General features: G+C 35.1%; 2 protein-coding genes across 4 annotated transcripts; one reads left to right on the forward strand and one right to left on the reverse strand.

Moving 5' to 3' along the window:
• Nucleotides 1-529: 529 nt before the first annotated feature.
• LOC138315166 (centromere protein L-like) lies at nucleotides 530-27,370 on the reverse strand. Of its 2 annotated transcripts, none has more exons than XM_069255968.1 (13): nucleotides 27,349-27,370; nucleotides 13,897-14,046; nucleotides 13,520-13,564; nucleotides 13,078-13,116; nucleotides 11,661-11,773; nucleotides 11,200-11,284; nucleotides 10,384-10,431; nucleotides 8,855-9,009; nucleotides 4,066-4,156; nucleotides 3,415-3,526; nucleotides 2,725-2,827; nucleotides 2,235-2,297; nucleotides 530-1,035 (listed from the first exon to the last, which is right to left on the reverse strand). In XM_069255968.1, the coding sequence occupies exons 2-13, from the start codon at nucleotides 14,021-14,023 to the stop codon at nucleotides 943-945; spliced, it is 1,074 nt and encodes a 357-aa protein (XP_069112069.1). In that variant the 5' UTR covers nucleotides 14,024-14,046; nucleotides 27,349-27,370; the 3' UTR covers nucleotides 530-942. The 2 variants fall into 2 exon arrangements, with proteins under 2 accessions (XP_069112069.1, XP_069112068.1); XM_069255967.1 differs by lacking the exon at nucleotides 27,349-27,370 and adding an exon at nucleotides 15,351-15,463.
• LOC138315163 (RNA polymerase II subunit A C-terminal domain phosphatase-like) lies at nucleotides 15,540-25,699 on the forward strand. 2 transcript variants are annotated; one of them, XM_069255961.1, is made up of 7 exons: nucleotides 15,540-15,840; nucleotides 17,185-17,268; nucleotides 18,445-18,535; nucleotides 19,009-19,134; nucleotides 20,370-20,617; nucleotides 21,051-21,313; nucleotides 21,419-25,699. In XM_069255961.1, the coding sequence occupies exons 1-7, from the start codon at nucleotides 15,635-15,637 to the stop codon at nucleotides 22,840-22,842; spliced, it is 2,442 nt and encodes an 813-aa protein (XP_069112062.1). In that variant the 5' UTR covers nucleotides 15,540-15,634; the 3' UTR covers nucleotides 22,843-25,699. The 2 variants fall into 2 exon arrangements, with proteins under 2 accessions (XP_069112062.1, XP_069112061.1); XM_069255960.1 differs by having other exon boundaries at nucleotides 21,051-25,699.
• Nucleotides 27,371-27,505: the final 135 nt, after the last annotated feature.

Genomic DNA, 27,505 nt, shown 5'->3' on the forward strand with positions numbered 1-27,505 from the left:
GTGCAACAGGATACGTATACGATCTTAAACGAGTGTTCATTTCATATAAGATTTTATTTGTACAAACCTTGGTGAGTAAAAATTAAAAAGTCGAGATGAGTTTCATCAAATCTCATTTGAAATAAACACAAATTTAGTTACTTTTATCACATAACTACAACCTACATTTCGAAAAATTTTAACATCAAAAGGAGTTTTGTCATGACCCCTTCGAAACGGGCAAAATCATCGGATATCAGACCGATTATAAATAAAATGGATAAATAAGCGACTTAATCTGTCAGAAATACAGAATAAAGAAAACAACTCTGAATTTTCTCATGTTATTATATTCCTTAGAATTTGGAAAGTATTACTGTAATAAAATCAGAGCTTAATACCATTGAGAATAGCATACCAACAAATACAGGTACTGGTATTTCCAAATACAAAATGTAGTGAATTTACCGGAGAAATAATATTTGCATTTTCAGCCTTAGAGAAGCAGAAAATTCGAAGTTTTCTTAAAAGATTACTTAAAATTAATATATATTATATATACATTTTATTTACAAACATCTTTTTACAATAAACATATTGCACAGGAATATACAAATATATACTACAGGAGGAGAAGACGGATAAGATAGTATGATCATTGATCAAGTAACGAGATGAAAAAACAGGAACTTTCTTTTTACTAATACCAATAAATAAATGCATCAGAGAAGTTTTATAGACAAATGTCTCTCTTTTAAAGCTTTAAACTTTTAAAATTAGACTTGAATGGATGAATTCATACACAGTGAAGATTTGAACATGTAAAGAATAGTTATCACAGAAGTAACAACATTCTGACCAGAAAAAGGTATATAATATAACTGATCACAGCTGGTCACATGTCAGAAGTTGATAAGGTCACCATTAGTCAAGATCAGGAAGTAGATAATGAATCCAAGGATATTACATTACACCAAGGATATTACTGAAGGTGTGTCCAATGGCAAGTTCTGTCAGGTGTCGCAGGAGAATGTGGACTTGGTCCGATAAAAATATCTACAACATAAAAAGGCAGAGGGCCTGATTAAGACATTTCCCATATACATGTAAACGTTTATAACACATCATCCTATTATTGCGCAATGTTAACATACTATAAACTTACCTATTTTAGTGGTACTCTTATTTTAGTGCTTTTTATGAGAGAAATACTTTGCTAAAATATAGTTGCACTATTATTTTATTTTCTATATATTGCCATGCTGATGATTGTGCAGAGATCAGTTTTTACAGTATCTGATGTCAAATATAAGAATGTCTCAATCAAACTTTCACTTTACTTTATTAACTCAAGTTCTTAACATGGTGCTAACATCTCTTCATGAACGAAATTGGACGGCATGTTATCACCTTTCATTTTAAATAACAATTAAACCTGCTGTAACAACTGCCTCCCTGTACCCCTGGTTATTACTATATAGACACAGTAAATCAACTATCTGCATGGCAGGAATCCTCTGGCTATATATTAAGCTATAAATTTACATACTACACCCACAAATTACCAATGAAGAGATATAAACAAGTTAGTTATCTCCCTTCCCTTGGCATATAATAAAACTAGTAAAATCATAAATTATTCATCTAACATCTCATTCGCCTTAATTTTGACTTTCCCTTCTCTATACCCTGTTCCTGGCACCACTCACTTACATATCACTGAAATCACAAATGAATCATAGGATGTCTTGAGGAGTATAACTATAGTGAATGATGCAGTATGGTATATACAAAGAGGATATTAGGAAAAGTGAAAGACTGATTTTTTATCTTGGTGAAAATTATGGAATGGTTTCAAAATGGATATCAATCAAACAGGGGTATTTTAGCCCTAACATTTATCATCTAATCCGTCTGGTGGGACAGACTTTAAACTTATAGGATGTACCCGGTACATGTAGGATCAGTTTTGTGGGATCCTCAGTGATTTTAGGTCTTTAGGCCAAACATAAATTAATTGATATAGTGACATACCAGTAACAAGGTGTGTAAATCTGGCTCATTTTTGTGTCATTTTTTGTCAGTAAAGTACATGTTAGGAAATTTAAATTTTTGATATGTAATAAGTATTGTTACATTATAATGGCTTGTTGACACAAGAAACTAAACCTCTATAAGTCTGTCTCCCTTTCAGCAGTTGTTATAGACATGTCTTTACTGTAAAGCTATCCAGCTGAAAAAGCTGAAGTACATACCTTGAACCGGCCCTCAGTGCCCAGCATACATAACGGAGTTCCGATCCGAACCAGGGACATTGCCTGTAGTAGTGAAAATGGCATTGTTACTGATGGCTATAAATCCTAGTAATGATATGTGGCAATGTACACAATAAGGAACAGATATCTTCTTCCTCGCTTAGTCACTAAGTATGAAACCAATAAGCACATTTAGATATCAATTCACTGGAAGACTAGCTGCTGGTTTTCAAGCACCTGGTCACAACAAACCCTAGCCTGTAGGTCATGGGACATTTTAATTGCTTTATTAACCTCTAGAATTTATGAGAAATTTTTTTTGCTGAGATATGTGATCAGGTGAAACAACTTTTTATTAAGTCAATTTAAAAAGACAACATTTAGACAATGATGGGGTTGACATATTTGGAACTTCACAGACTCTTCAGCTTAGTCTTATACAATACCACAATGACGACAGATAATTGATAGGGTACTAATGACTACTTACTGAAAGTTTCACTTTGAAAATTTCAAAGAAATGAGTCTCCAAACTCTGAATGAACTTCTGAACCTCTTCACTGGAGAAGTCGATATTGTCTTTATCATGGATTCTGTCAAAACAAATTTTTACATCCAAGGTTAGTATATTTAATAAATATTTTGATTATGTACAGAAAACCCTTGAAATATGATGACAAAATCTCCATCCAGTACCTAACAAACCAACACACATTTTACATCCTAAAACCATCATAAAAATCATCAGAAGATCCCATGAAATCAGATCAAATCTAAAAACTAAAATCTACCTTTTGTACACGACACATTGATTTCCTATATGAAAATGTGATCTTGGAAAAAGTCTGGCAAGAAGTAATGAAGGTAGGACCCATAAAAGATAATTGGACTAATTATGATGGATAGATTTTGACTGACAACACCCGGCAAGCCTCGTGTTGACCAGCCAAAATATTTCAATCAGAAAGAGCCCAAACCACATAGTCCTTTCACTTTTTAAAAGCATTTTCATAGTGCTGTCACCACAGGTGTCATAAAATCTTTTGTGTATGTGAGCCATGGGCACTGCATGTATTGATGAAATGTCCCATTATTGTCTATAAAGTGTGTGCTGTCTTTTAGAATTCCCTACACCAGTACCACATAATAACACTGTCAAGTATTTTCAACCCTGTCTTACCTTTCCCATAAATCCTTACAGTCCTCAGGGTCAATGTTGTAAGTTATACGGCTCAGACCTTCACATTCCTTAGGCACAGCATACAGCAACTCGACTGGCTTAGTCTTCCCATCTAAATACACAAAGGGTAATAAATACATATTTAATCAAGTGTAACCAAACCTGGAACTTATAGTGTTTCAGAAGACTTTAAAGGATTATTGCATGAACATAAATATGTGATCTTAAAACTATCGATGATATTGCTACACTGTTCCTTGTACTGTATATTGTTCCATGTATTTATTGACTAAAGAAGGTTGTAAAATAAAAATTTCAGTTAAAACAAAGTTATTGGCTGTACAAGGTAACTGACCAATTAAGGCCTCAATACAAGAGAAAACTGTTTTCACATCAACATGCTAAATATCATAATAGTATACAGGACCTTTTGATTAACATGTTGAATGATTAGAGCACATAAGCTAACAAAAACTAGTTAGATTGTATGATTTAGGGTACCTAAAATGAACAGCAACACATTCTGGATAAGTAATGCATAGATCAAAGTATATTATTTGTTAAGTTTCTTTGTTTCTTTTTTTATCTTGCCCCTGCCTTTTTTCACATTTACCAAGGTGAACAGACAATAGACCAAGACTAAATACCTACTCTGATTTTCCATTCCACTCCACATTGACACAGTCCAGGCGAGGTCATATGAGGACAAGGTGAGAGGAGTTACTTTACAGTCGTATTGCATCTGGTGATCAAATGGACATTATTAGATTGCATAATTATAACAATAGAACATAACATTTAAAGCCAATATTTAAAGTGATAAGCAAAGGTCGTCTGCAAATTACTTCTAGCCAATGTATAGGAACATCAACCTCCAAAATTACCTGGAGCCAATGTAAAGGAACATCAACATCAAAAGTTACCTCTAACCAATGTATAGGAACATCAACCTCCAAAGTTACCTCTAGCCAATGTATAGGAACATCAACCTCCAAAGTTACTTCTAGCCAATGTATAGGAACATCAACCTCCAAAGTTACTTCTAGCCAATGTATAGGAACATCAACCTCCAAAGTTACCTCTAGCCAATGTATAGGAACATCAACCTCCAAAGTTACTTCTAGCCAATGTATAGGAACATCAACCTCCAAAGTTACCTCTAGCCAATGTATAGAAACATCAACCTCTAAAATTACCTCTAGCCAATGTATAGGAACATCAACCTCTAAAATTACCTCTAGCCAATGTATAGGAACATCAACCTCCAAAGTTACCTCTAGCCAATGTATAGGAACATCAACCTCCAAAGTTACTTCTAGCCAATGTATAGGAACATCAACCTCCAAAGTTACTTCTAGCCAATGTATAGGAACATCAACCTCCAAAGTTACCTCTAGCCAATGTATAGGAACATCAACCTCCAAAGTTACTTCTAGCCAATGTATAGGAACATCAACCTCCAAAGTTACCTCTAGCCAATGTATAGGAACATCAACCTCCAAAGTTACTTCTAGCCAATGTATAGGAACATCAACCTCCAAAGTTACTTCTAGCCAATGTATAGGAACATCAACCTCCAAAGTTACCTCTACCAATGTATAGGAACATCAACCTCCAAAGTTACTTCTAGCCAATGTATAGGAACATCAATCAACCTCCAAGTTACCTCTAGCCAATGTATAGGAACATCAACCTCCAAAGTTACCTCTAGCCAATGTATAGGAACATCAACCTCCAAAGTTACCTCTAGCCAATGTATAGGAACATCAACCTCCAAAGTTACCTCTAGCCAATGTATAGAAACATCAACCTCCAAAGTTACCTCTAGCCAATGTATAGGAACATCAACCTCCAAAGTTACCTCTAGCCAATGTATAGGAACATCAACCTCCAAAGTTACCTCTAGCCAATGTATAGGAACATCAACCTCCAAAGTTACCTCTAGCCAATGTATAGGAACATCAACCTCCAAAGTTACTTCTAGCCAATGTATAGGAACATCAACCTCCAAAGTTACCTCTAGCCAATGTATAGGAACATCAACCTCCAAAGTTACCTCTAACCAATGTATAGGAACATCAACCTCCAAAGTTACTTCTAGCCAATGTATAGGAACATCAACCTCCAAAGTTACTTCTAGCCAATGTATAGGAACATCAACCTCCAAAGTTACCTCTAGCCAATGTATAGGAACATCAACCTCCAAAGTTACTTCTAGCCAATGTATAGGAACATCAACCTCCAAAGTTACCTCTAGCCAATGTATAGGAACATCAACCTCCAAAGTTACTTCTAGCCAATGTATAGGAACATCAACCTCCAAAGTTACCTCTAGCCAATGTATAGGAACATCAACCTCCAAAGTTACTTCTAGCCAATGTATAGGAACATCAACCTCCAAAGTTACTTCTAGCCAATGTATAGGAACATCAACCTCCAAAGTTACTTCTAGCCAATGTATAGGAACATCAACCTCCAAAGTTACCTCTAACCAATGTATAGGAACATCAACCTCCAAAGTTACTTCTAGCCAATGTATAGGAACATCAACCTCCAAAGTTACTTCTAGCCAATGTATAGGAACATCAACCTCCAAAGTTACCTCTAGCCAATGTATAGGAACATCAACCTCCAAAGTTACTTCTAGCCAATGTATAGGAACATCAACCTCCAAAGTTACCTCTAGCCAATGTATAGGAACATCAACCTCCAAAGTTACCTCTAGCCAATGTATAGGAACATCAACCTCCAAAGTTACTTCTAGCCAATGTATAGGAACATCAACCTCCAAAGTTACCTCTAGCCAATGTATAGGAACATCAACCTCCAAAGTTACTCTAGCCAATGTATAGGAACATCAACCTCCAAAGTTACCTCTAGCCAATGTATAGGAACATCAACCTCCAAAGTTACCTCTAACCAATGTATAGGAACATCAACCTCCAAAGTTACTTCTAGCCAATGTATAGGAACATCAACCTCCAAAGTTACTTCTAGCCAATGTATAGGAACATCAACCTCCAAAGTTACCTCTAGCCAATGTATAGGAACATCAACCTCCAAAGTTACCTCTAGCCAATGTATAGGAACATCAACCTCCAAAGTTACCTCTAGCCAATGTATAGGAACATCAACCTCCAAAGTTACCTCTAGCCAATGTATAGGAACATCAACCTCCAAAGTTACTCTACCAATGTATAGGAACATCAACCTCCAAAGTTACTCTAGCCAATGTATAGGAACATCAACCTCCAAAGTTACCTCTAGCCAATGTATAGGAACATCAACCTCCAAAGTTACCTCTAGCCAATGTATAGGAACATCAACCTCCAAAGTTACCTCTAGCCAATGTATAGGAACATCAACCTCCAAAGTTACTTCTAGCCAATGTATAGGAACATCAACCTCCAAAGTTACTTCTAGCCAATGTATAGGAACATCAACCTCCAAAGTTACCTCTAGCCAATGTATAGGAACATCAACCTCCAAAGTTACCTCTAGCCAATGTATAGGAACATCAACCTCCAAAGTTACCTCTAGCCAATGTATAGGAACATCAACCTCCAAAGTTACCTCTAGCCAATGTATAGGAACATCAACCTCCAAAGTTACTCTACCAATGTATAGACATCAACCTCCAAAGTTACTCTAGCCAATGTATAGGAACATCAACCTCCAAAGTTACCTCTAGCCAATGTATAGGAACATCAACCTCCAAAGTTACTTCTAGCCAATGTATAGGAACATCAACCTCCAAAGTTACTCTACCAATGTATAGGAACATCAACCTCCAAAGTTACCTCTAGCCAATGTATAGGAACATCAACCTCCAAAGTTACCTCTAGCCAATGTATAGGAACATCAACCTCCAAAGTTACCTCTAGCCAATGTATAGGAACATCAACCTCCAAAGTTACCTCAACCATGTATAGGAACATAACCTCCAGTCTATAGGTATAGAACATCAACCTCCAAATTACCTCTAGCCAATGTATAGGAACATCAACCTCCAAAGTTACCTCTAGCCAATGTATAGGAACATCAACCTCCAAAGTTACCTCTAGCCAATGTATAGGAACATCAACCTCCAAAGTTACTTCTAGCCAATGTATAGGAACATCAACCTCCAAAGTTACCTCTAGCCAATGTATAGGAACATCAACCTCCAAAGTTACCTCTAGCCAATGTATAGGAACATCAACCTCCAAAGTTACCTCTAGCCAATGTATAGGAACATCAACCTCCAAAGTTACTTCTAGCCAATGTATAGGAACATCAACCTCCAAAGTTACTTCTAGCCAATGTATAGGAACATCAACCTCCAAAGTTACCTCTAGCCAATGTATAGGAACATCAATCTCCAAAGTTACTTCTAGCCAATGTATTGGAACATCAACCTCCAAAGTTACTTCTAGCCAATGTATAGGAACATCAACCTCCAAAGTTACCTCTAGCCAATGTATAGGAACATCAACCTCCAAAGTTACCTCTAGCCAATGTATAGGAACATCAACCTCAAAACTTACTTCTAGCCAATGTATAGGAACATCAACCTCCAAAGTTACCTCTAGCCAATGTATAGGAACATCAACCTCCAAAGTTACTTCTAGCCAATGTATAGGAACATCAACCTCCAAAGTTACTTACCAATGTATAGAACATCACCTCAGTACCTCTAGCCAATGTATAGGAACATCAACCTCCAATACAAGTTACACCTCTAGCCAATGTATAGGAACATCAACCTCCAAAGTTACTTCTAGCCAATGTATAGGAACATCAACCTCCAAAGTTACTTCTAGCCAATGTATAGGAACATCAACCTCCAAAGTTACTTCTAGCCAATGTATAGGAACCAACCTCCAAAGTTACTCTAGCCAATGTATAGGAACAACATCATTATAGAACATCAACCTCCAAAGTTACCTCTAACCAATGTATAGGAACATCAACCTCCAAAGTTACCTCTAGCCAATGTATAGAAACATCAACCTCCAAAGTTACTTCTAGCCAATGTATAGGAACATCAACCTCCAAAGTTACTTCTAGCCAATGTATAGAAACATCAACCTCCAAAGTTACTTCTAGCCAATGTATAGGAACATCAACCTCCAAAGTTACTTCTAGCCAATGTATAGGAACATCAACCTCCAAAGTTACTTCTAACCAATGTATAGGAACATCAACCTCAACATAAAGAAAAAATCTCAAAACAATTATCACCAGCCAATGTACTGGATGAGAATTTAGATGATGCTCATGAAGACCAAGATTACCTCACCTTTTGGTGGATTCGGTGTGATATAATGTCAAGTAAATTGATTTGAATATTTAAATTAATAAAGTGACACAGTATGATGAAATTATTTTGCCCTTCTGCCCCTTTCAACTTTTTAGATACATTTGACAATCTACATGAAATTCAGCCTGAAACGTTTACCTCCAGCCAACTGATGAGAGCACTGGACATGGCGACAGAAGCCTTCACCAACATGACAGGAAAGTAGGTGAAATTGTTCTGCATGGTCAACTTGATGGGGTTTTCCTGCATGTCTACACCACACAAAACTGCTGTCAGCTGTATCACATCCTCTTCTGTAAAAAGTATAACACATTAATAAAAGGTATATACTAATTACACTTTTAATATCAAATTCATAATTTTATCATGTCCGTTATGTTATTTTAATTTAAATCCAAACTGAATAGCACAATTTTGAAGTAAAGAGAAGTATTTAATGTGTTTTGAGACAATTTTTCTCACAAAAGAATGAAAGATTATTTATAGATTAGCAATTGTCCATTTAACCTTTTGTTAAAGTAATTATCTAATTTCACCTTTTCAAATTGCATAGTTATCTCCCTTGTGGGTAGGTATTCATTGACATAATTATTTTACGAGCTAAATTCACATTGTCTTCTCTAAAAAGTAAAATGTTATTTGCACATTACAGAGTTATCTCAATCTGTAAACAAGTTAAATAATTTGATACGCCACTGGCCTAAAGGCTTGTGGCAGACCATGCGAAATATGATTTTTTTTCACAGGACATTCGGTCTGGTGAACTCTGAATGTTTACCAGACCGGGAAAAATTTCACAGGACATTTCGGTCTGACAAAATTTAACGGTTTACCGGACATTGAGTCTGTCTCTGATATACATTACATGCCTTACAATACTATTACATTTTTATTTCCAGGTGATAAGAGTCTTCCTGTGTATAAGATTAATCCAGCTGTAGTGTTTGGCAATGTTGTCAACAAAATACAACAAAATTTCAAACAGTCATTTCATCCATACCCTTTATTCTTAAAACTATTACTATTTTGGAGCTCCGCCGCTTTTTTGTGACCTGAACTATTTTCGTGATCAACAACAGCCGAGATCTTAGCATTCTTACAACCTGTTACAAAAGTGTTATTACCTCTCAGGTTAGCTGATGTACTCGTATTGTGCATACGATAATGTTCGATGCAGATTTTGCATGTCATCGAGTTAGTGGAGAAATCGAGGTCAAGCCATGGTCTTCCGTCTTGCCACTTACTACTAACACGACGAGAAGGTCGTTTTTCCTCGTACTTCTTGTTAGAAGCCTGTTTTTTAGCTTCTCGTTCCGGTGTTGAAGCCCTACGCTTTAAAGCTTTGCCGGGTATAGCCCCGTCGAAATATCGTAACATGGCGGCAGCTATGATAAACTTTCAAGCGTGTTCGGGACCATGACACGGGTAGATTCTAAAACCGGACAGTCGGTCCGGAACTTTACAGTACGGTTCCGGACCGACGGCAAATTTACCTGACATTGTCCGACGGACCGACGTATTTCGCATGGTCTGTTGTGGCATATCAAATTATTGAACTTGTTTCATAAATTCCATATCACATTGTCACCCATGTAAGATCCACTATGCATAAATCATTTATATATATATTTGTTATTGGATATGGTTGTTTTATATGGTATACTTGCCCTTTGGATTTTTCCCTTTTACTATGATCTGGATTGCCTCTGGATCAACTGCAATATTTTACACAATTTGACATTCATTACATGTTACATTATAAGCATGTGTAAAATCTCAAAATACTGTCACAATTCACTCCTCTTTTTAAGTCTGGGTTCCACTAAACACTGTCCCATGTCACTTCTCCCTCCTATAAGTTTCCACATCCTTAGACAGCTTTTTACAACCCAAGTTCATGTAACCCAGTGGACTGGTGATTGAACACAGGATATAATATTCATACTAATTGACATAATTCATATCCGTCAAATCAGCCAAAACTGTAAAAGGTAAACATTCTTTATTGGTAACCATGATACAACAGTTCTTTCACATCAAGATCAGATAATTTTACGTCACAATTAGAAATACCTGTTAGACATAAATACCTCAGTCTAAGTAAAATTAGACTTGTAATTCCGCTCCACTACAAGATCTAACAACTCCCCATTTAGGATTGCCTCAGCATGATCCCTATGGTTAGTCAATAAGCATGTCACCTATGAAATTGTCGGTGTGGGTGATTCTCCTGGAAGTAAAAAATGTCTAACAGTACCTCCTGAGATGTTCTGATCCTAGGCCAGGGGTCATGCTGAAGTGATCCTGAGCGGGGAGTTGTTAGATCTTGTATTAGTGCATCTTAGTGGAGCGGAATTTCAAGTCTTATTTTAATTAGCTTGTAAATGCCTCGACCTACATATATCAAAGCGGGATGGGATCAGACATACTTTGGTGACAATAGTGAAGGTATAAAGATTTTATTTTAACCTTATCATACTTACAATCTGTCACTTTGAGGTCCTTGTAAATACTAATATAGGCCTTTCCAATCAGTGTATTGTCCATAAAAATACCCTTCCTTTTTTCCTGAAAATGAAGTTTGTACATTAATAGATATGGATTTTGGTATTACAGTTTGTATTTGCATATCACAGAGTTATCTAGTAGATATTGATTATAATGACGTATTTTTGTGAGAGCATCATCAAACTTGAGAAAAAATGATGCATGTTTTGCTCACAAAAATAATGACATCGCAGTTAATACCTACCTGCAAGGGAGTTAACTCAGTAATATGCAAAGACGGAATATTTGTTACTGGTAAGAAATCTTGCTTTAATAATTGAATATAACATATTTTTTCTGAAGACAAAATTTATGTACTGTATACCAGTACCTTCTGTTAAAATCGGCCAACATTTTAATAAAAATGTTTGTGAAACTTAATCTAACTGCAACTCACCGCTTCTATGTGTGCTGATAGGGCATTGGCAGTCTTCTTGAGTTCTTTAGGGTTAGTACTAAACCCATAAAGGGGTGTCAGTTTGTATGAAGTCCAGGTTTTGTTGGTCAGCCCTAAAATGGAAGATTGTATTTAACACGAAGAGTAAACAGTGACAAGTTATAGGAGGCAGGAAGTTTGAGAGAATGGACAGTCATTAAATATTACCAGGAATAAATTTGCCCACTAAATGGCCCTTTTAATATAACTTCTCACATTTCTGAATTTGCATTGCCCGTGAAATAGAAAACATGTTTTCCCCTCTCCATTAAAACTTTCAGAAACGTCGAAATGTGAAGCAAAGGTGTCTTCTTGGCAAGATAATACTACCGGCAAGCTTGTAATAATAAAATTTATTAAAACCTCATATATGTACTGATTTAATTTGTTTCACTGTTTATTGATTCCGTTTCTTAAAGCTGACAATGCAATTCAAAATATATACATTTGAGATTAAAAAAAATTATGATTATTTTTTCTTCAAAATTCGTTTCTGAGACAGTCCCTTGCTTTTCTAAGGATGGGTAGACGCCATTTTGTTTGAACTCTGCTCGGATACAAGACGCCTACCGACTCCTATATAAATCACGTGGATTGACACACGTGCGCTCAGTCATGTACATATACACCTAGCAGTTGTCCACTGTGTATCACCTATTAATACATAAACAAACCCCTTACCTGTAAATATGTGTAGGGCTTGTTTTAGCAAGCAAACATGTCAACTCCTCTATGCTGTCATTTAGATTTTAGCTTATATTTGAGATACTTTGGGATCTAACAGACAATATTACTCCAATGAAACCTTGTATGGTGAATGCAACGTTTATTTTCAGTTTGACAATGTTATCTGCTATTAAGGGTTCCGAGTTTGTTTATGTTAATATAATCAAAATGGATCTCGCACGTGGAAAGAAGGTATGAATTCATTCATTACATTTTATTCAACTGTATAGATCTATAAATGGTTCTTAGAAACTTTATTTGAGAAAACATTGAACACACTAACCATTTTATTCTTATGCCACGGTCTCAGGTTACACGTAAATATGTCTGGGGTATATAGTACAGTAGATCTAGAGCCGGTCAGGTGTTAGTTGTTTACCTTGAACAGCAAGCGTTCGACTGATTGCACGTGTGTGTGGTTCACGTACTTTATATAGGGGTCGGTACCCGGTGTTGTATCTAAGCATAGTTAAAACAAAATGGTGACTGCCCGTCCTTAGAAACGCAAGGGGTTGACTCAGAAACAAATTTTGAGAAGAAAAAAAATATTGATTCCCCCCCCCCCCCCATCTCAAATGTATACTTTTTAACTTGCATTGTCAGCTTTAAGCAAATTTGGCGCAAAATGGGTGAAAGAACACCTGTATATTACCTTTGAAGTCTTGTGGTTCATCTCTATCATCTCTTCTACCTGAAATTGAAAGTTTGCATCATTGATAGTACTTTCCTTCTTTGTTTGATTTGTTTAATCAAAATAACCACTTGAATCGCAATATTATATTGACAATGTTTATCAGTTTAGTATAAATATTTCCTGCTTCAAGATATGTGACAATTCAATGTGAACACAAACAAGTCTATGATCTGTTGATTACCAATTTTGTGAGTTATTCGAAAAGTGTCAATACAGTAGGTCAGTATCATATGCTTAGATATAGAAGGGGCAATTTTGAATACCTGTACCAGGTGGGCTCAATTAATTTCATCAACACAATCAAAGATCATATCATAAAAAGTTACTTAGGTATCCAAAAATCCACAGTTTCATGGTTTTGGAGTCAGTCTTCATATCAATGGCATTAATAAGCACATACCCGATCTCCTTGATGTTGGTGTCCTTTTCAGTCTTGATTTACGTTCTATATAGATACAAAAATAATAATGGATGCATGTTTAAGTTATAACCACAATGTGTCCAACTTTTTCAAATCATCATTGTTTTGCGATGAGTTAAAGCTAATATTAATTCTATAATTCAAACATGCATAATCCACATAGTATTTATACAATCATCATTTTTACAATGTGTTTCCCATAATTCACTTCAGTTTTAAGGATATTTCTCATCTAATCTGTTTCATATCTATTTATGAGCACATATATTACAAAATTAATGATTTAAAGAAAATTTCTAAATAATATGGATCTTGACCTAAGTTTAATGTACATGTGCATGCAACCTTATGATTACCTGAAACCGCAATCCTCCTACTCTGTGGTGTACGACCAAAAGTAGCATAACGTCGAGTACTTCTCTGTATGCTGCGGGAACCCAACGACCTGCCCACAATATTAGTGGGTGTGTCAACCCCCTCCATCTCCTGTTGTGTTTATAATTATTCTGTAAGAATAAGATGCAAGAAAATTCTTCATGCATTGTAAAACAATTAGTAAGTAAACAACTGGTTCTAAATTAATGTAACAAACATTTTTGTATGTGTTATATATATGGTCATTTTGAATTAGTAAATGTAATTATCTAAGCATAAAACGGTCCTTTCATAAAATTGATCGTCTCTACACTTGTATAGTATAGATGCAATGGCTACTGTTGTAATGGAAAAGATATCACCTTATGACCGACTTTTCAGTTAGAAGGTGATATCTTTTCCGCTACAACAGTAGCTACAGATATAGGAGCTTTGCAGACAATCTTAACTTCATAACACTCTAGTGTCTGCACATGTATGTATCATGAAATATTAGTCTTTAGCTCCAGATATTCGGAAATCTGGACATACAGTAGAATATATTTACATATGCCCCTATATAGTCAACGGGAGGGTAGTTGCGTTCAAATTATTGTAATCGCAATGACGTATGAATACAAACCCAGTGCATGATCGAACTTCTTCTAGCTCACGCTTCAGTAAGATTTTGCATCATATAATGATTATGATAATCTAAATAAAATAATTACTTAATACACATTTTACCTTTTCAGAGATGACAGATTTGCTTTGAATTCATAATAAACTAAATGACGATTTCGGTCTTTTATTGGTCACAAGACTGATCCTTTGGCGGCCGCAAAGACAATATTATGCTCACCAGTACTCAGTTGACTGCAGTAATATAGGAAATGTAAACAAAGTTTCCTTGTCATAATTATATATATAAGTTGACAGATTTCAACAGTAAATTGTTATTATATGACATTAGACATCCAAACAGCATATGTGTTCAAGCATTGTAAAGGCAAGGATTTATAAGTGAGAAGGATTCGTGTCTGTCTCTTTACATTACTAAACACCACGCGAGACGCCTATGAACCGGGAATACCGGGAATAAAAACCGTTTTTCTCAACAAATGCTTGTCTTATCGAGTCAAACGAAACACCATTGTAGAGTTTATTAAATTTCACGACGTTTATAACTTGCTTTAAAGACGGAATATTTAGGGGATATGTCTTAAATTTTCGTTAAAAAAATTGACATTAAGTAACAATGATGATGAGAAAATTAGATCGCTTTTTAACATGTTTCAAATAGGCCTAATGTACTGTATATAAATCTGGTTGAAAAGTGATTGACTGTTATGTGACAAACCAGCTGTGTGTGGCCATCCGCTATTACTGTGTATTACCCAATTTATGTGGTTAGACAATAACTTTTGAAGAATAAATCTCTATGTTTTGTCTGTACCTTTACTTCGTGTAAGCGACATCTACTTTCTCGCAAGTCATGTTCTTCTTACATGTCTTGAATACAATCAAACTCAAATTTCGCGCTATCTCACTGAGATTTTCTCTTGCGCTGATTGGTCAATAATCTGAAAATTTATTTGAATTAATTTACCTGATTGTTAATGTCAACATTTGTTTCAAATTCGTATAGTATATAGCGGTCGCACTATAGACAATATTTTATTATCGTATGATAATCAACGATAAAAATTATTTTTATCAAATTTTCTGCGGAGTTGCAAGATGGAGTCCTCCAAGTTTGTTTGTGCTCCACGAGATTGTGCTATAAAAGTAGTGAAATGGAAAGTTAGAAAGGGTTATAAAGTTTCACATGGCGCTGTTTTGTGTATTTACGATACAGATAAGTCAAAGGGATTGAAGATAAAGGCTACGGAAGTCGGGACTGTAATAGAAACAATGGCCAAGGAAGGTGAACTCCTTGAACCAGGGTAAATTTTATGGAGAAAAAAACAACAACAACAAAACACTAAGCCTAATGTAACATTAGCATGCATTTATACATTCATTTACACACACATACAACTTTCATGCTTAGAAATACGTAATTGTGCATAATAAAGTTTTTAACAGGCTTATAAAATCTAGAAGTTAAATCAAACATCATTTTTCATTAGGCCTATCCATGATCCAATAATCATAAATGAAGTATTGGCTAAAAATTGTCATGTACAGAGACTTCTTCATAAAAAGTAGAAATGCAACCATTCAGACACATGTTGCAGTAGATTTACATCCAATTTTCTTGCGTTTACAAATTACAGTACAAGGTAATTAGATAATCTTGAAATATTGTAATTGTACTTTATTGTTTCAAACATTTATTGTTCTCACCATTTTGTCTCAGTAATAATCCTTGACAAAGTAGTCTACATGTCATTTAAAGTTTCATCTCGGTTGGCAAAATGATCACCCCAAAAATTGATAAGGATGCACATATAAAGTGCGCAGCCATTCAGGATTGAACCAGTGACCTTGTGATAACGAGCTAAATGTCAACCACTTTAATTAGGTACCAGTGATTTTCTTATTCAATGATATCAGGGGCCTGTACCTTTTCAATTGGGAAAAATTTACAGTGTATTTTTCTTGAAATATGTAAATTTTAAAGAGTTTTTTTTTTTTTATTTGGGAAAATATTTACATAAAATTGGGACAATACAGCAAAATTTCTCTAGGGGAAGGGACCTTTATTCGACGCCCAATGCACCTAAAAAAATCACTGGGTACTACCAACTTGGACTGTTCATCAGGTATTAAAAGTTTAAAAGGAAAATTCTTAATAAAGTGAAGATAGAAGCAGATCATATCACTGTCATATGTGTACAGTAAGTTAACGGTTAAAAAAGCTGCAACATCATAATTTACTCCCACCTTAGAAATGTGTACGCTCTTGAACACTGACACACCAACCAAGGTCCTCTCCCCATGTCCAAGAATTAAAGCCTCTCAGTACTTTAGGGCACCAAATGTAACAGGAGTGAGAGCAGTTTGCAACAAGCTGGGGTAAAATTGAACCCATAATCACATATATATATAATAAATACACTATGATAAATGCACTCAGATAGAATGTCCCTATATATTGTTGAATAACCTTCATACCTACATATGAAAGAGTCCTATTATTATGAACAACATGTGCATTGTAATATGCAACAGAATAACACAACATAACATTGATATTGTAGACAAGCTAAATCATGTAGCATCTTTTCTGAGCATCACAATAGACTAAGGATGCTATTATATAATACACATTGTTTCATTTTCAGATGTCCAGTACTGATGCTACAGTCATGTACCCACCCAACAGTGATGAAGGACATGTGTGCAGACTGTGGAGCAGATTTGAGAGAGTAAGTACATGTGTAGCAGTAGGGGAGTCTCAACAAATGGGTTCCAGTGTTGCTTCCTTGTATTGACAGAGTCATTAATTTTAGATATACATAATATATCTCCAAATCCATTGCTCAAGCTCTCCCACTGCAAGGTTCTGTTGGATTCTGGGGGGACACAGTTAAAAGTATAAGCAGAAGATGAAATAAAGTTGAACAGTTTATATAATAGAGTAAATATTTTACAAAACCAAAAACTAAAATAATTTACCTATAACTGTCTTTGAAAATGTTTTATTCCAATTTAACTTATTATATGTATATACCTAGAAAATATTATGATTAAGACTTCTAACCAATAAAAATCATAAAATAAGTTACTAAAGATTCAACAATTTATAATACTTTAGTAAAATTCAAGCAAGAAAGCTACTAGGTATTGACCTTACCCTTATTTTACTCAGGGGCAGTTTTTATAACTGGCAAATAATTATAAGTCATAGTCATTACCTGCCATATGTGACTGAGGAGGAAGGGGGATACTGTAAGTGATTTCATGGTTATAATGAACAAACTTCAGTGAATTCATGGTTATAATGAACAAACTTCAGTGAATTCATGGTTATAATGAACAAACTTCAGTGAATTCATGGTTATAATGAACAAACTTCAGTGAATTCATGGTTATAATTAACAAACTTAAGTGAATTCATGGTGATAATGAACAAACTTCAGTGAATTCATGGTTATAATGAACAAACTTCAGTGAATTCATTGTTATAATGAACACACTTCAGTGAATTCATGGTTATAATACACTTCAGTGAGTTGATGGTTATAATACACTTCAGTGAGTTCATGGTTATGATGAACAAACTTCTAAGATCATGATGTTTATGAAATTTTTATAAATGTATAACAAACTAGGCCTAACAATTAGTAATCTTGTTGGTCCCCAGAAGTTTGTTATAGATGTGTTTTACTGTATATGACCAGTATTATTATAAGTTAGGCAAGTGATGTTTAATGGTTGAAATTAGGTGAATTATTGTGCAGTCAGATTATGTTATGTTGATGGTAAAACAAGTTGTGAAGGTAATGTAATATATTTGTACATGTATTTGTCCTTGAGTGTCATGAACATTACCGCATGAGAAGTGCTTCTTCAACACAAAGTCAAGTCATATTTGTTTGTAGAAAGGCTGGCTTGGCTGGGGACCGCAAAGCTCCTGTGTCAGCATCTGTAGCCATGATTCATAGTATCCCAGAACTAATAGTCAGTGAAGAGGTAATTTAAGTACACTCTTGTGTATAATACACATATTCTGCATAAATTAACAATTAAAATCAAGGGAAATATACAACTCTTGTACATTATTACACACATTTTTCACTTATAAATTTACAGATTCTGTACAAGCATTTTGTATTACATACATAACATATCACAGACTTTGAAATCTGCTATCAATATTTAATGTATCTTTTCATTTACATTGTTCAATAATTATGAATTGTTTATGAACTTTCTCATGAAAATGATTTATCTGAATATACTCAGTTTTTGTCATAAAAAAGTGTGAAATAAATACCAGTATTAAATTCTCTATACATCATTATATAAGCTTGATTGTATAATCTAACATGTAGTAAGTTCTATGTGGAATATGATTGATATATTGTGTAGTTAATATGTATGTGCTATAGTTAATATGATTGTGCATGTTAATTATCTTGTTTTGATATTACTATGTATTACAGCAAGCCCTTGAGCTTGGGAAAGCAGATGAGGACCGGTTGTTAAAAAACAGGAAATTGGTGCTTCTTGTCGACCTCGATCAAACAATTATTCACACAACTAATGACAATATTCCTGCCAATCTGAAGGTAAACATTTTATTTGTTTATGTGTTGTTGTTTTTTTAGAAATCCGTGTCTTTGTTGCCTAGTCTCTTTCGTAATATGACCTGGTAAAGAGACTACGCAAAAAAATTCCTGATGTCTCAAATCAAAATAGAGTAACAAACTTCATTTAAAACAAATGACTTAAGTTACATAGTAATTATTGTGACTGAAGTTTTGACATAGCTTGCACTTTTTGTGGTAGAGCATCGCCATACCTGTCTATACACTTTTTCAGGAAATATGGCCGATCTGTCAGGTATATGTCGCATACGTACATTTTGTACTCAGAAATCTGAACCAAGATATGATTCAAATGGTAGTTTTGTTAATTGTTTGATTTAAAGTATTGGATAAGTTAAATGTATCTGTTGTTATCAACTCCAAAGAAACACATTATGCTATATAAATGTATCTGTTGTTATCAACTCCAAAGAAACACATTATGCTATATAAATGTATCTGTTGTTATCAACTCCAAAGAAACACATTATGCTATATAAATGTATCTGTTGTTATCAACTCCAAAGAAACACATTATGCTATATAAATGTATCTGAAATTAGCTAAGGGTATATACGTTCATTGTCAGCTCTTTAACTTGTTGACAGTGTTAACAGACTGATGATTCAGTCTACAATGTGCTATCATTTTGATTGTGTATATTTTCAACTACATGGAATCTGTCAGTTTTGTGACACCAAAATGACATTGGTTAATGTACAATTTAATACTGTTGATTAGTCCCACCTTCTTGTGATTGTGACATCATATTTTGACGTACCTGTCTCCGAAAGGTGAAACTGATTGTATTAGGCCCATGTTGTTTTAGTACCTGTATCTCTAAACCCCTGTATTGGAATTATCATTGAATATGACCAAAACTTCATTTCAGTTTTTGAAAAGTACAAGTATTGCTGTATTAAATGAGACCTGCAATTTTTTTCAAGCTTGAAATCTGTTTTCCTTTGAACCTTGCAAAATTGTACAAAATAACAAAAGAGGTTACCGTGTTTTTCTGCACAGGGAAACATTTACATGAATGCTCTGTTCAGATGGAGAGACTATGATGACTTCAAGTTCTGTTTGTCTTATCTTCTGACCTTTCTTTTCAAAATGTTTATGTTTCAAAAATGAAAAATATGTAATATTGTAAACATTATTTTCAGGAAGTGAAGATTTTCATATTGTGTGATAATTATGATTTCTGCTGTTTTCAGGATGTTTATCATTTCCAACTTCCCCATGGTAATTCCCAGATGTGGTACCACACTCGTATCCGACCCAAGACCAAACAGTTTCTGGAAACAATCTCAAAGATGTATGAACTACACATTTGTACATTTGGTGTACGTAGGTATGCCCACACAATAGCCCGCTTCCTCGATCCTGAGGGGAGATACTTCTCTCACCGCATTCTATCCAGGGATGAGTGTTTCAACCAAAACTCAAAGACAGCTAATTTGAAGTAAGTATCATATTTGACCCAATAATTGCCCCCATGTCCCAATAAGTGCCCCTCACTCACTTGCTTTCATATCAAGAATTGCAATTATAAGTGCAATGAGCAATATTCTTGTTATGTGAATTAGACTTCAGATGAAACGTATCACCTCACCAATTGCTGGAAAGCTGTCCGCACTTGACAATATCTATGTTTACAGTAAAAATATCTGTATTGTCTTTATGAATTAATTTCCTCATGGTTTCCTCCATTTCTTGTTGAGTGAAAGCATTATAAACCATTAGAAAAGTTAAGGTAAAGTCTTATCTATTTGCTGTCTTATTCCTATTCTGTAAATGGTGCAGATATTTTCTTCCAACTTGTAGTCTGGGAAATATGATATTTGGCTCTGGTATATGTATGTCTTTGACTGAGATTTTTCTGTGCTGTGTTTCAGGGCTTTATTTCCTTGTGGAGACTATATGGTGTGTATTATAGATGACAGAGAAGATGTGTGGAACTTCTCCCCAAACCTCATCCATGTGAAGCCCTACAGGTTCTTCCAAGGTACTGCCGATATTAACGCTCCTCCTGGAATGACAAAGACTGAAAACGATAGTGAGCCTATTACTCATAAGGTCAGACGGATTTCAAGGTCAGAATCGAAGGAGGAGCAAGTCAATGAAGAAAAAAAAGAAGAAAAGGATTCAGAAAGTGTAGGTGATAAGAAAAAGGATAATAATGTTAAGTCTACTCAATCTGAATCCATAGATCAGGAGGTAGTCAATGAAGAAAAAGAAGAAGAAAAGGATTCAGAAAGTGTAGGTGATAAGAAAAAGGATAATAATGTTAAGTCTACTCAATCTGAATCCATAGATCAAAAGGTAGAAGGGGACAGTGAAATAAAAACTGACTCAAGCGGAAGTAGTGAACAAGGGGGGAAAGATTGTGATCAGACAAACAACTCAAAATGTGAAACACCTGAACAGGTTGCCACGGAGATAGAAAGTGAAAAAACAGAAAAATCAGACACTAAAACTGGTGACAATAAAATGTACACTAATGAGAAGGAAAACGACTGTGAAAAAGGTGAAAGTGAAATGAAAGTCGATGGTAAAAAAAAGGAGGATGTAGACAAAAAAGCAGATGAGGAAGACAAAAATGAGGAAATAGAATGGGATGATGATGATGACTACCTCATCTACCTGGAAGAAATACTCTCGCGTATCCACAAAGCCTTTTATGATCTGTACGATCAACTACAAAATAAGACTGTTAAAGACAAAACAGAATATCCAGATCTCAAAAACATTATCCCCTATGTAAAACGAAAGGTGCTCAAGGGTTGCAATATATTGTTTAGCGGTGTTTTCCCCACCAATCTGCCACCAGAGAAAAGCAGGGCTTATATTGTCGCTAAAGCTTTAGGAGCAAACATACAGACAAACTTTGTGCCAAGAGATGGCAGTAATTCTGATGCTACCACACATGTGGTTGCAGCATTGCTAGGCACAGTGAAAGTGCGGACTGCTCAGAAAACAAAAGGTGTTCACATTGTCACGCCTAACTGGCTGTGGTGCTGTGGGGAAAGATATGAAAAGGTGGATGAACGCTTGTTTCTACTCACAGAGACTGGTCCTTCATCTTCACGCAACAGTCCTGAAGTATTCAGACAAAAGGCGAGGAATTCTAAACGTAAGGCAGAGGACAGCGATGAGATGTCAGATGAAGACATCATCAAACAAATAGAGAAAAAATCCAAACCAGAAAATTCTGTAGGTAGTCGAGAGGAGCGATTCTCCTCCAGCTACAATCCTCTGTATGCTTTCTCTGATGACGATATTGCCTGTATGGACAAGGAGGTGGAGGAACTCATGGACGAGTCTGACGGGGATCAATCAGACGAGGACGATGAGGAAAGGGATGCCAGGATTCGATCCAAAGTTTTAAGTCAACAATCTATACATGAATCCTCTAGTGAGGAGAGTATGACCGGAGACTTCCCGAGAGGATGGAAGGCCAAAGGTAGAAAGTCAACCTCAAACGAAAACAGTCCATCTCATGACAAAGACCCAGCAGACGTTTACCATGAGGGGGGTGAGGAGAGTGAAAATGAACTGGACAAGTTCGAAAAGACAGTTGAGGCCTTCGCAGAGGACAGTGCAAGTGAATCGGACTATGGTGAATCAATCGGGTCTGTTGATGATGAGATGGCTGCTGCTGTAGAGAGAGAGTTCCTCTCTCAGTAACAATACTGTTTAACAGTCGGATTTATGTAATACCATATGGTTTTAATCAAATTCGAGCTTGAGTCTGAAAGACATGGTTAATGTTTTCATCCCAATTGTTTCAAATCCTTCAGTTTGAAATGTACATGTACTATAAGTGGTTTTTTTTCTCCCAATTGATATACATTTGAGAAGTACCTATACCGAATTAATAGAACTTTTGCTCTAATTACCCTGTGCATTTTAAAGATGCTCCATCGCCGACATAGCATAAACGATACTCATCATTTTAGCAATTATTGGTGTTTATTCTTGTATATATATGTCTAATACCACAAAAAAATGGCTTTTGGTGCATGCCTTATCAGTACTTCATTCCAAATAGGACATAATGCTGTGTATTTTTTTCAGGATGCAATAAATTATTTTTTATCTCTAAGAAAAATTAGAAGTTCAAACTTTTCAATGATGGTAATGGTGTAAAGCACCATATTCAACCCAACAAGCGCCCAGAACGTTCAAAATTGAAAAAGTGCTAATAAGACGAAATTTTTGCAAATCTATGCAGTTTTTGATCTTTATTTAAGCCTGGGCAATTGAAATCAAGGCCTCAAAAATGGGGAGGGGCACTTATAGGAACATGGATGCTTATTGGGTTGAATACGGTAAGTAACTTTTGTAACTGAAGAAAAATACTATTAAATTTGTCTGCTCCTGTTTTTGATGGAGAAAAAATACCATTTGTCAGTGGTGGAGCATCTTTAAGATGGGTTTTGGTATAACTTGTGTTATATTTTGGTTTATTATGTAGTATGTACCTGACTGATATTTAATGACCAACGTACCAAAATTTAAAGTGAACAGTCTGGCAAGGATGACTAAAGTCGGTAAAAATGGTGTGAATGTATCCAGTATAATTTCTTATGGAATAGAAAAATAAACTTTCTCGTCAAAATCTGTCTGCGTAAGTAGAAATTAATTCAAAGTATAGGAATCCTAAAACGTCCTCCCGGCTGACTATGTCCGTGGTTACATTTTCACGCAGTCTCGCTTTCAATGCTTTCAACTTTTCTTTATTTCAATGGTCAGAACTGGGAAACGTAAGCAGAATTTGAGCGTCGTATTAATATGTGAGAACATTTTGAAGGCCAATGAACGCATTTAGACTGGTTTTCTTTGCCCGACTATTCACTTTAACACATTGATCTTTATTAGTGTCAGTATTGAAATGCTGAATGCTTAACATGTTTATACATGTACTATGTTTGTTTGTTAGTAGATGCCAGAGGATGTTAATTAGTTTTAAAGAAATATTATGAGCCATAATTTGGAATTAGAAAAATGTGATACTGATGCCTGCCAAAATAAACGACCATAGTACTAGTTTGGTGGTTTGATAAAAAGCTTCAAAACGAAAAGATATATCCCGATTTAATCAACAGCTTTATAGCAATCATATAAGTCTTTGTTAATTTGAGGAGTGATTACAATGAAAATAATAAAGAAGACTTCACTATAATGGAAAAAGAAGAAGAAGAAAATAGAATGAAGCGCATATATATATATATAACGTGCTCAGTTTGACAAAGTCAATACCACCTATACTTTTCAGTGGTTACAATATAGGAAAGATAATTATGTTAATAAAAGTATTTAGTTGGTTTTTATCACATCCAATCTACGTTGTATGTTGCATGGTTATACTTTAAACCAACTTCCATTCATGTGCCAAGTAAATTCATGAAAGTTTATCTCCAAGAATTAATATCTACATCATCTATATTGATAGAAATTATCACTCAATTGTTAAATATGTAAATAATTATCTTTGCAAACTTGTTTTGAAATGGAAATTGTGAATTTTAAAAGCCGCGAAAGAAAGTTGATCTACAGTGATATAGTGTAGCATTTTTAATTTCCCGTCAAGGTTCCTATAACATGCTTGCTATGTCCATGTTTTACTGCAAACACATTTTCTCCAAGTCTTTGATATACCTGGTAGTAATAAATCATTGTGAATGTGCAATTTTATTATTACAACACTGGTTCAGCGACCAGTTCTCATCAAATACAATTCTTACCATAGATATTGCATGCGTATCTGTACAATATCCAAGCAATACTTCAATAAACTCCCATGCTGATTTCCACAAAAAATTGTCTCAAAATTCATATGTGACCCTACAAGTATATATGCAATGGCGAGAATGGGTACTTGATGAGAACTGGTTGCCTGCCAGTAACTTCCATATGCAATTTTGCACTAAAATTTTATTGTGCCAGCACCAAGACATTTTTGTTTCCAGTATGTACCAGCTATGTTTTTTTTATTTCAATTTCTTTTGCAAACCTACTTTTAGGTTCCTGCACATTATAGTGCTAACAACATGTTAGAAAATTTAGTTGTTAATAGATTTTTATTATTGTTTTGTTAAAGGGCAGCATTGTCATCCATATAAATTAAACCATGTTCCTCTTCACTTATATTCATCTAGTAATGTTTCATTACTATTGTTAATTGACCGATATAAATTATTTTCTTGTCTTGATTTACTAAATATTTACATAGTGTTTTAATTTGCGACTTTGTCCGAGACTTATGTTGACACCATTGTTGATTTCTGTTTGTGTATTGTACTTGTTGTCTGCTTGAATGGTAACATGTCCATCCTAAGAAAGCACGTCTAAAATTTGAGTTCCCAACTTGACACGCACTGGATGCGAGATGTTTCAGAGAAGTTATAGTTTTCAAGTTATGTTTACAATTGTTGATAGTGCAAGTATTAAATATTCTTCACCTCTGATTTTCTGTCAGTAGAATTACAAAAGTACTACATGTACCTATTTTTCATAATAAAATATTCTTGCAGCAGATTGATTTTGTTTGTTTGTTTGATTATTTTAACATCCTATTAACAGCCAGGGTCATGTAAGGACGGCCTCCCATGTAAGGCTCTGTGTTCTGTCCCCTGGCCGAGACACACCAAAGTCTATAAAAGTGGTAGTTTCTGCTCCTGCTTACAGTAGTACTCAGCATACGGAGTGGGACGACTGGTTCGCCCGTTGTCAGTATAATGTGACCGAGTGGGATGTGTTGCTTGGTGTCTTTGGCGGCATGCTTCAGTGATATAGCACTATAAAAAGGGCAAAAGTTCCACTATACAAGAAGACACAACACGAACATACCGCAGTCTCCCAAAACACACACCTCACACTTCACACATGCAAGTAGATTGAAGTATTTGATGTTTGTAATGGAACAGCTAATTGCCTGCTTGTTTTTTAGTGGCGTCAATCATCTGCCATTTTTGTGTTGCATAGGTATTGCTATATCGGTGTCCTTATTATCAGGAAATTATTTTTAGTTGATCAAACTCAAACTTCATAAACGTTTTCCTTCCCTTTTTTCATGGGATTTTACTAGTTTAAAGATTAAGGTCATTGTTATTGAAATAGAAATTTTGTTTCCATGCAATAAATCAAAGTTCTTTTGGGCTGATAATACTCGAACTTTATGGATATGCCTTCCTTAAGGAAATTACTGCGCTTGCATTGCATAGTTTTCTCATGTCTGAAACTGCAAGGTCAAGGTCACTGCTACAAACAATTTGATTCTGTGCAATAAATTTCTATTGTCTCTTAATGATCAGGCCCAGATATATATATGATATACCTGTATCATGTGGTTTGATTTGATTTCTCAAAAACCAAATTTCAATAGAATTAATGTACCGGTAGTTATAAAAATACTTTTCGTTGTTGTAGCTGTATTTGCTAACAGTGGAGATTTTTCATTAGATTATGATTCTGTGTAAAAGGAGTGGGTTGGTGTGGTTTGTACATCATGTTACGGCTTTAAAGCCACTACCTTTCCAAAACAGATTTTAATGGGAATGAAAACAAGATCGATAATTTTGTAGAGTCGCAAAAGTTACTAACTTACAATTAATACTATACTCATCATAAATAAATATCTTCTGAAAAAATTAATTGAAATAAATAAAATGAAAATGTGATAACGAGGGTTATCTTATATTTCCCGAAAATGTCCTAAATAACGCACAGAAGTCATAAATATTACTGCGCAAGACGGCAAAACAGTGAAATGTCCACAGTTATAATATATTATGCAGGAAATCTTGCATATGTTTGGTGTTGTTACCTCATCTTAGGCCATCGATATGTATTTTCTTTTGTTATTAATGTTTTTAAGAAACCTTTAAATTTTGCTCTGGAAAGGTAGTGGGCCGGCCTTTCAAAAATAGCACACATGGTCAGTCGGTTGTACTGTACACTGCTATCACAGGTACTTAGCTCGCTGACAAAAAATATATGAGAATTTATCTCTTACCGGGTATATATATTCTTATGTATATATTTTTGCCAGCGAGCTAAGTACCTGTGCTGCTATAAATTGGTAAGCTTGTAACAGTATAAGGCAATGACAGGGTACAGCCAAAACGAAAGTGGAAATTGCAAATAACAAAGGTGAGCAATGTGAATAAGCAATAGACAAAGTGAAAATACAGGCTGTAAATGGTAAATGGAAACTGGATCCCCAATGACGTCGTGTATATCGGTCTATGTTTGACGGGACTGGTAATAGATAGGAATTCCAGGAATTTAGTCAAACCGAAAGTAGAAATTCTTAATCAATGAAATGTTTGTCTTTTACATAAAATAG

This window comes from Argopecten irradians, chromosome 2 (assembly GCF_041381155.1).
Source record: "Argopecten irradians isolate NY chromosome 2, Ai_NY, whole genome shotgun sequence".
NCBI lineage: Eukaryota > Metazoa > Mollusca > Bivalvia > Pectinida > Pectinidae > Argopecten > Argopecten irradians.